The following is a 9,720-nucleotide window of genomic DNA, read 5'->3' on the forward strand; positions in this document are numbered from 1 at the left end:
GGGCAGTTTAGGGAAAGGCCGGGCCTCTCACTGCTGCTCAGGGCATCCCAAGGAGTCAGCGGACCCCTACAGAATCATATTTTGGTAAGTGAGGAAGTTGCTGATTGCCGCAGCGATCCAGTGCAGGGGAGTAGGACAGACACGTCCCTCCCCTTCGCCACCCCATGGCCCCTGCCCTGGGCGACCCAAGACACCAGCAGCAGGGCCTGCCAGAGCCAACTCACACTGGGAGGCAACCAGGGCTTCTGCAGTGCAAGGAGGCTTTTGTCCTGTTTGAAGTGTTACCCCCTCCTTGTTCATTTCTCCTCCCCTCTGCTCTGCTCCCCACTCCCTTCCGCCCCACCCCACCCCCACGCTCCTGTCCTGCACTGGCAGGGCCTTGGGTGCCTCTGGCACAAGCAGGTGAACCCGGCTAAACCAGACAGAGAGGCGCTGTGCTGGGCCCTGCAGGTCTCTGGGGCACCACCGGGGGAGCCAGCTGCCAGGGGAGGCCTGTGTCCTGGGAAAGCCCCACGCTGACCTGGGATGGTGCGAGTCCCGGGGCAGTCCTGCGGTGCCGGGCCATGTGGCAGAGGGCCCTCCCGGAGAGCAGCGTGGCTCGGACCACAGGCCCCCCAGGCCGAGCCCCTCCACGGAGCAGGCAGAGGGCTCTTCATCCAGGACATCGCGAAGTGGGGCCCACTGCGGAGCCTGGCCTGGAAGGGCCAGACCTGGGGCAGGGACCAGGCCGTCGCTCACTAGGAAGGGTCCCCCTGCCTGGCCAGCCACAGCTGAGGAGAGCGCTCTGGGCCTGAGGCACCAGTGAGCGGCACGGTCGCTGGGCCAAGCGCTGCCAAGAGCCTGCACAAAGAGCCGTGAGGAACAGACAGGGGCTGCAGAGCCAGTGCTGGCTCCAACATCCGGAGCCAACACCCCAAACTGCGCAGCCGAGCTGGTGCCATGGAGCCTGAGGGGCCCTTCCTGGAGCCTTGGGCAGAAAACCCAGGGCTGGGAGCAGCTGCCCTGGCAGCTTCCTTTAGAGCAAGAGCCGCTAGTGCTTGCTGGGGTGACCCATGCCCTCTGCAGCAGCACAGATGGGCACAGAGAGCCAAAGCACGACCAGGGAAGGTGCTGAGTGTCCTCCGAACGGAGCGGGACTGGGACACCAGGCTGGCACCGATCCCTCCCGGCGCTCACACCATGGCCATGCAATAACTGCCGATTGCTGAGCCATCCCATCCCCAGGCCAGTTAGTCACAGCCCAACAGCCTTCCTCTGGAGCAGAGCTCTTGCTTCAGCAAGGCCATGTGGCAATTTCCTTCTACACCATTTCCATCCTCATCCACTGCCTGCCCAACACAGCACTGCGCAGCCTCCGAGTAACAGAGCACAGACAGGGCAGACTCAGACTCACCGCGCAGCAGGGCTCCTGGCTCCTGTCCCCGCTCCATGCAGCACCACTCCAAGCTGACCTCTTGCTTGGGGGGCCAGGGGCAAACTGCCCCTTTTACCACCCCCTGGCAGCCGCGTGGCCAGGCCCAGCCATCAGGGGACACAAACAGTGAGCAGCCAGGGCCAGTGGACACCACCCAGGGCTGCTGAGGTCAGGGCCCTGCCATTGGGGAGGACACACCCTGGCTGAGCCAGGAGCTGGAAGGAGTTTCACACTCCTTAGGGAGGAAACAGGCCTAACCTTGGGTGAGTGCCACTCCCACACACCGCCTCACTGTACCCCACGGCACTGCTGGGGCAGGACTGGCCCGGGCTACAGGGGCAGCTGGCAGGCAAGCAGACGTGGCATATTATCACTCTGCATGGGGCAGACTCAGGCCCAGGGCCATGGGGGGTGCTGAAATGCAGCAGTACTCAGTCCTGGGAAAAGGGGAGGCACCCCGTCATCTCTCAGCACTCCCATCCCCTATTTCTGAGGTGGGCAGCTGCCCCGCAGCAGCAATCATAGCTAGAGCCCACAAGTGGGAAATTAGCCCGAGGCATTTCCCCAGAAGGGCCTGCTGGGTCTAGGAGATGGTTTCTCCCCTCTTTCCTGTTCACACCTTGGGCCAGGCAGCCTTGTGTGGCAGACCACCTGCTTCTTTTTAATTTACAGTAGATCTCTAGCTCATCAGTGAGAGATCCCTGCCGGAAAGCAGGCAGCCCAGGTGGGCCGTGTAACAAAACGTGCCCTTTCTACCCACACACAGGGTACGGAATTAAGGGGCAGTTCCTTTTAAGCCAGCAGGTAAGGAAGTTCCCCACAGAACCACCCTCCTCTTCCCAGCCAGAGATGCTTGTATTACTTGCCCCTGAAAGTTTCTTCTTTTTTAGGTTACAGACAAAACTAAGAGGCCCGTATTTGGAAAAGATACAAGAGCCAGTTCTCCCTTGGCAGAGGGCTGGGGAGGCTTTGAGAACATCAGTCACATGCTTCTGGTGTAGGTTTGAGAGATTTATTAATTAAAAAAACACTGCTCATAAATGCACAGGCAGGATGTTAGAGTATGGCTTGTGCAGACAGCTTGGGACATTTCCAACCAGCGAGATACATGGGTTAGTGTCCCATAAGGAGCAGGACTCCATGGCCAAGGGAGAGGGACTGGCTGGGCAGACAGGCATTATCTACACGTACCAAGTGGGATTTCTCAGGGGCAGCGACTGGGCAGGGTGCACCAAGCAGAGGGGCAATGCCAACCTTCACCCTGCCCCAGATGGCTCACAGCAGTCAGGAAAAGCCCAAGCTGCCCTGCTCTGACCATACCATCCATTTCAAAGGGAAGCATAAGCTTGGTCACTTGGGCCACAGCCTCCGCCCAAAGCAGGACGCAGGTGGGGAGGAGAGAGAGGGACTCTTGGAACCCAGGGCAGAGCCGTACGGACCCCAAAGGCCTCTGTGGACAAACACTGCAAAACATACGAAGGCCAGCTGGGCATGGAGACCTCTTTCTCAGGGCTGGCCCAGTGCAAACTGCACCCTGAGCAACCCAGGGGTGAGAATCCCCCCATCCAGGCTCTGCACCCTCCCTGGTGCCATGGAGTCAAAAGCAGGGAGAACAGAACAGTTACTGTACAGAGCAGCTGCTGCCTCAGTGGAGAAGGTCCCTCGGCTCTCAGTCATCCTAAGGGAAAAGCCAACAGAGCCAGTCAGTGCGACAGACAATCCTAGCTGGGCTCAGAACCCAGCAGCTATGCGGGGTCTCCAGGAGAGGGGAGGCCACGGAGGGATGGGCTCAGCGAGCCAAGGGAGGAGGGAAAGGCAAGAGCAGAGTGGGTTTGGCTGGTGGCACAGCGCCCACTGCTGGCCTCATCACAGACTCGAGGAGGAAGCTGTGCAGCCACGGATCTGGAGCATCCAAGAAGCAGCATGGGACAACAGGCTGAAGAAACAGACGTGGAAAAGCCGCAAACACAACAAAGTAGGAGTCAGGAATCGAGACGGGGGCTCCTTGGAGCAGGGGCCGTCCCGCTTTGTACAGGAATAAGCACAGCATTGGCTGTAAAGGACAGAAGCCATCTCCCAGAATGCAGGTGTGCACATGTCAAGATGGTCTGAGATGCAGCCCCATGCTCTGCATGTCCATAGGCCTCGGACTGCCAGAAGCTGGGAGTAGATGACAGGGTTGGATCACTATTGGCCTGTTCTGTTCACTTCCCCATGACGCATCTTGTACTAGCCACTGTCAGAGACAGGACACTGAGACAGAATACACAGCTCCTGCAGGCAAGGGGACTGGCTGTCTCCCAGGGGATGGAGCCTTTCACACTGAGCTCTCCCACTCAGACAACTGATCAGTGGCCTCTAAGATGAGCTGGTGTACTCAATACGGCCCTAGCAGATCTGTCTCTCAGGAGAGCTGCCCACCCCTCTCTCCTCTCCAGGGCTTGGCAAGGCATGCTGCTCTAGGGCAGCCCACCATGCTGGTACTTGGCCATAGAGGAGTCAGCCCCCAAGACTGCAATCCCAGCCTCTCCAACCTGAGCAGCTGGACCTTGCTCAGAGAGGAACTTTCCAGAAGATTAATCCCGCCCTGTGATCCTGCTTCCCCACTTCAACAGGAACGGGAGAAAGTATTTCCACCTACCCATTCATCCTCCTCTGCGCCGTCCCCTTGCCCCCTGGGCTCGGGGGCTGGCCCTCCTTGAGGTCTGTTAGCCATGATGTTGTCTGTCCAGGAAGCCCCAGCCTGTCCATCGCCAACAAAGTTACACTTGGTCACTGTCCCTGCATGCAGCTTGGCTAGAGAGACTGAAAGGGAGAAAGGAGCTACGTGGAGCAGAAGCAGGGGTGAGGGGGCAGGGGGTGCTGGAGGAAGCAGTTTCCCAGCTGGCATGTGGAAGTTGACTGAGCTGTCTCTGGGTGAAGCTGGCAGAGAAGAAACAGCAAGGCAGGAGCAGCAGAAATCCTCGTTCCTGGGTAAGCTGGGGAACGCCTAGGGCATGTGTTGCTGCTGCTACATCTGCTCCAGGTCCCTGGGGATCTGGGTTAAGGCCTCAGAACGCCCGAAGGGCGACAAGCCCGACACCACGCACAGGGCCACAGAGCCTCAATCCCTGTCAATACCAGTAACTAACAGGCAGGAGGCAGCTGGAGGATGGTGCCCCAAAGCCAAGAGCAATGACCCAGTGCCACCATGGGGAGCAGGTGCACAAAGAGCCCAGCCTGGGAGGAGGGGGTCACTCACATATGAAGGGGCTGTCACCCTGGGTTTTCAGACGGATCTCTGTCCCCAGCTCCAGCTCCATCTTCTCCATCTCCATCTCCTGCAGCCAGAAGGCCACAGCCTGCATGGGGGTGTGGGGCTCTGTCACACTCAGCAGCTCCGGCTTATTCACCAGCCCCTTCAGCTCCTCGGGGGACAGCCTGTCTGTCTCGCCTTTGGCTTCCACTTCTGCCACATGCAAAGCAAATGCCAGCGTATGTGAAACGCCCAGCACTCGGAGACTGAGCTCCTCTCAGCACAGGGGAAGGGATGGATCCCAGCAGGGGAGCTGTGCACGGGATGCCCAGGAGTCCCGGGCTGGGGGAGGAGGGAGTGGGCTCTGATTCTGGTCACTGGTCCCGAGGATCCTGACACCAAGCTCCCTGGTTCACATGTGCCTTAAAGTGCCAAGACATCTGTAACACAGAGCCTCTACAGCCCATGATGAGTAAAGGACTTTCCCCAATGGGAGAGATCAGGGTCGGACAGGACTCAAAGCCAGTGGTATTTCACGCCTCCAAGGGGCTAAAGAGAGCCGCACGCCCTCCCCCCAGCCCAGTTCAAAGGTGAGCGCTGGCCTCCACTTCCAGTTAGGGGAAACCAGCAGGGGACATGGGCAAGATGGCAACCACTGGGCAGGAGACTGAGCACAAGTCCCCGACCCCAGGTACAAGCCTTCCCCCTCCCCCGGGGTGAGAGAATGGAAAGGTGGAGCCAGCCTCCTGCGGCTGAGCTGAATGTGCCCAGGATGGATTCTGCGCTACTGCTGGGGAGAGGTTTCAGAGGAGCAGCCGTGTTAGTTGGTATCCGCGAAAAGAAAAGGAGGACTTGTGGCACTTAGAGATTAACCCATTTATTTGAGCAGACGCTTTCGTGAGTCTGATGCATCCGATGAAGTGAGCTGTAGCTCGTGAAAGCTTCTGCTCAAATAAATGGGTTAGTCTCTAAGGTGCCACAAGTCCTCCTTTTCTTTTTGCTGGGGAGAGCAGGGCAGGACGGAGCCGCAGGAGGGCTCCTCCCAGTACCTACTGAAGGAGGACATGAGGAAGCCGGTGTTCACCTTCCTGGCATTGCTGAAATTTGGCTCTCTCTCATTTCCCTTGGCGTCAAACTTGCGGCGATGGACCTGGCCAGGCCTGACGTACAGCACATAGTATCGCTCCTGCAGCGGGGAGGAACCAGAGATGCTCACAGCCGGACAGCAGGTCACCAGCTCCCTGTCCCCCTGCTCCAGGGCCTGCAGCCCACAACCGGCAGACTGCCACCAGCCACAGGGAGGTGACAGCCAGAGTAACGGCATTCCCTACCCCACCTGCTGCAAGGGGGTGAACCTGGGACAGCACCAGTGCTTACAAACAGTAACAGGACCTAGACCGGCAAAGCCGCCACTACCCAGCCACACTCCAGGTCAGCTGCAGAAACCGACACCCCCAGGGCCCAGCCTCCAAGACGGGCACCTGCATCAGCAAGAAAAGCACCTTCCCACTCTGCACCAGGTGCGCCGCTGGACTGCCAAACATCTGAAGCAGGAACCCTAACCCTAGTGCCTGAGGGCAGGCATCAGCAAAAGCAGGAGATGCGCAGAAAGAGGGACAGACAGACAGACACCTATGCACTGCATGGCCAGCAGCACTATACATACAGTGGATACGGCCCAGGAGATCTGCCAGCGACTCCCTGCGTGGCCACAGGAGAGTCAATGCCCATCGCTGTGCCTCAATTTCCCCAGCTGTGAAATGGCTATAAAGATCCTAACACATCTGTGGGAAGTGCTTTGAGAAATATGGAGAAAAAAGCCAGTGTGAAGTATCATCGTTAGCGGGAGGCCCTCCCACGACTGGCTCACATGCCCCCTCTGTGCCCTGCCTGGGGGAAGTCTGCTGCTGCTGCCCTCTCTGTACCAAGCTCTAGACAGATTATGGTCGTTTATCTCTGACTCCCCCCACCCCCGGCACCCATTGTGCGCCTCTTCCTCCCCAAGGGAAGCCCGGGACAAGGCACCTTGCTCACCTTCCTGCCATTAATATCCAAGATTAGGTGACGAGAGACATCAAGAAGCTCTCCCTCCAGAATCACACCGTTCCCACTGCAGACGGGAGGGGAAGGGAACAATCAGACACAGTGCATGCCACCAGGACAGCCATCCAGTCCCATGTCCCCCGCTCAGGCAGTGGCCAGAGCCAGATGCCTCAGACAAAAACAAAACCGCCCCATCTGCAGAACAGATATTTCTCCTGAACTCAGCAGCTGGTCAACTCAAGCCTTGATGTTGGATAAGGACTGAGAGTGCCTGTGGCTTTTATCCCACTTGGTGTCACTGCAGATGCTGTTCTTAGTCTTAGAAATAAAACTTAAAGATCCCCCTCAGCCTTACAAAGCTCCACAGAGCATTTGCCTCAACTGCACCCTGCAGCAGTGAGTTCCGCAGGTTACAGAGCATTTCATTTCATTTCATCCCAGGAAGGGCTGCCTTGGTCCTGCTCTACCTAGGATGGGACAAATCAAGAGGATTTTCCAGCGAGCCGTTTCCACCCCAGTCCTCGCGGCACAGCCCTGTTCCAACCCCCGCCGGCCCGCACCGCTCAGCGCCAACCCCGGAGCCCGGCGGGTAGCGGGTGCCGACTCCCAGCCTGCGGGGCTGCCCAGCAGCAGGGACCTTGCCCTGTGTCTCCCCAACAGCCCCGGCCCCCGGAGCGCGGAACAGGCGCGGCCCGCGCCGGGCTCTGGGAGGTGCGGGGGGGGGGGGGGGGTCATGGGGATCCCGCGCAGCCCGGCCACCGCCCGCCCCACCCCGCGCACACGCGCCGCGAGCCCCGCCCCGTGCAGCGAGCCCCGCCCCGCGCACACGCGCCGCGAGCCCCGCCCCCGCGCACACGCGCCGCGAGCCCCGCCCCGCGCAGCCCGCCCCCGCGCACACGCGCCGCGAGCCCCGCCCCGCGCAGCCCGCCACCGCGCACACGCGCCGCGAGCCCCGCCCCGCGCAGCCCGCCCCCGCGCACACGCGCCGCGAGCCCCGCCCCGCGCAGCCCGCCCCCGCGCACACGCGCCGCGAGCCCCGCCCCGCGCAGCCCGCCCCCGCGCCGCGAGCCCCGCCCCGCACAGCCCGCCCCCGCGCCGCGAGCCCCGCCCCGCACAGCCCGCCCCCGCGCCGCGAGCCCCGCCCCGCGCAGCCCGCCCCCGCGCCCCCGCGCAGCCCGCCCCCGCGCACACGCGCCGCGAGCCCCGCCCCGCGCAGCCCGCCCCCGCGCCCCCGCGCAGCGAGCCCCGCCCCGCGCCCCCGCGCCCCCGCGCAGCGAGCCCCCCCCGGCGCCCGTGGGCCCCAGCCCGAAGCGGCGCGGGGGCTCCGTACCCCTGCAGGGCGGGCGGGTCCCAGCGCCCGGGCAGCCGCTCGCAGTGCACCGGCCGGGCGCGCAGGCCCCGCTCCTCGCACGGGCGGCTCATGGCGGTGGCTCCGGCTCGGCGATGGGCGGGGCCTCATGCCATGGGCGGGGCTAGTGCGGGAGAGGCCGGGCGATGGGCGGGGCCTCAGAAGACGCGGCCGAGCGCTGGGCATGGGCGGGGCTGGAACAGGAGTTTCTAGGGGCGGGGCTTAGCGCGGGAGGGGCTATCGAGGGAGAGTCCCCATGGGGGCGGGGCTAGTACTGGACATGGGCGGGGCTGGAACAGGAGTCTCTGCGGGCGGGGCTGTCGAGGGAGAGACGACAGGAGGGGCGGGGCTCAATCCAGTGGGTGGGTTTGGGGGAAGAATGTGGGGCAGGGGCGGGTTTGGGGGGCTGGACGGGGGAGCATGTGGAGTAGGGGTGGGTTTGGGGGGAGGATGTGGAGCGGGGGGAGGATGTGGAGCAGGGGCAGGTTTGGGGGAAGGATGTGGGGCTGAGGCAGGTTTGGGGGGCGGGACAGTGGGAGGATGTGGAGCAGGGGCAGGTTTGGGGGAAGGATGTGGGGCAGGTTTGGGGGGCTGGACGGGGGGGAGGATGTGGAGTAGGGGTGGGTTTGGGGGGAGGATGTGGGGCTGGGGCTGAGCTGGGTGTGGAGTGGAGGGGGAGGTCAGGTTGGGGCAGGGGTTTGGGCGCTGAGCAGAGCTAAGAACATGAGAATGGCCAGACTGGGTCAGACCAAAGGTCCATCCAGCCCAGTGTCCTGTCCGCCGACAGTGGCCAGCGCCAGGGGCCCCAGAGGGAAGGAACAGAACAGGTCATCGCCAAGTGATCCAGCCCCTGTCGTCCATTCCCACCTTCTGGCTAACACCATCCCTCCCCATGCTGGCTAATAGCCATTGATGGACCTGTCCTCCATGAATTTATCTAGTTCTTTTTTGAACCGTGTTATAGTCTTGGCCTTCACAGCATCCTCTGGCAAAGACTTCCCCAGGTTGACTGTGCGCTGTGTGAAAAACTAAGTTAGATCAGCACCCGCAAACCCATTGACCCCAGGCTGGGGTGAGGAGTGGGAGGCCCAGAGCCCAGTCCGACCCAGGAGTGACTCTGCAGCCAGCCAGCCAGTGCGGAGACGGAGCCACTTTCTGTGCAGCATCCCCAACACGAGGGAGCCATTCCCCTAATGTAGCAGGGCCATGAGAGACACCCCAGCGAGCAGGGCCAAGGCTGGGCCTGAGCAGGAGTGATGCAGAGCCAGCCCCGCACAAGGGAGCCACCTGCTGATGAACATGGATCAGCCCCCAAACCATGGGGGACCCTCTTGGCAAAGTGGAGGAGTCTGTCGTTTCTTATGCTATGGCCTCAGAGGCAGAGTTTGTCCTGCCATTAAAGTCATTGAACTGAACTGAGCAGGATGGGTGGGATGGCAGGTGGGGGCAGATCTAGGGGCTGAGCCAGGATTCAAGGGGATCCCTCTGGGATCTCCTTTCCTGGGGGCATCATAGGCAAACCCCGCAGCGCGATGAAGAAACACTGCCTATTCCCTAGGTCCTATTGATCTGCAGGTACAGGCTCTGAGGGGAGCTGTCACATTGTCATTAGCATAGCCATCCAACTCCATACACAAAGCAAAACATGGCTGCTTTGGGTGCTGGCCTTTGTTACCCATT

The 9,720-nt window shown here is 61.5% G+C and overlaps 1 protein-coding gene across 2 annotated transcripts; it reads right to left on the reverse strand.

The window, feature by feature from the left end:
- Positions 1-2,412: 2,412 nt before the first annotated feature.
- On the reverse strand, positions 2,413-8,167 carry ARPIN (actin related protein 2/3 complex inhibitor). 2 transcript variants are annotated; one of them, XM_048865898.2, is made up of 6 exons: positions 8,023-8,167; positions 6,684-6,759; positions 5,703-5,835; positions 4,656-4,862; positions 4,056-4,219; positions 2,413-3,092 (listed from the first exon to the last, which is right to left on the reverse strand). In XM_048865898.2, exons 1-6 carry the CDS (start codon positions 8,112-8,114, stop codon positions 3,084-3,086), a joined length of 681 nt encoding a protein of 226 aa, XP_048721855.2. In that variant the 5' UTR covers positions 8,115-8,167; the 3' UTR covers positions 2,413-3,083. The 2 variants fall into 2 exon arrangements, with proteins under 2 accessions (XP_048721855.2, XP_048721854.2); XM_048865897.2 differs by lacking the exon at positions 2,413-3,092 and adding an exon at positions 3,099-3,350.
- Between the last annotated feature and the right edge of the window lie 1,553 nt (positions 8,168-9,720).

The sequence above is a fragment of the Caretta caretta genome, chromosome 10 (assembly GCF_965140235.1).
Source record: "Caretta caretta isolate rCarCar2 chromosome 10, rCarCar1.hap1, whole genome shotgun sequence".
In the NCBI taxonomy this organism is placed as follows: domain Eukaryota; kingdom Metazoa; phylum Chordata; order Testudines; family Cheloniidae; genus Caretta; species Caretta caretta.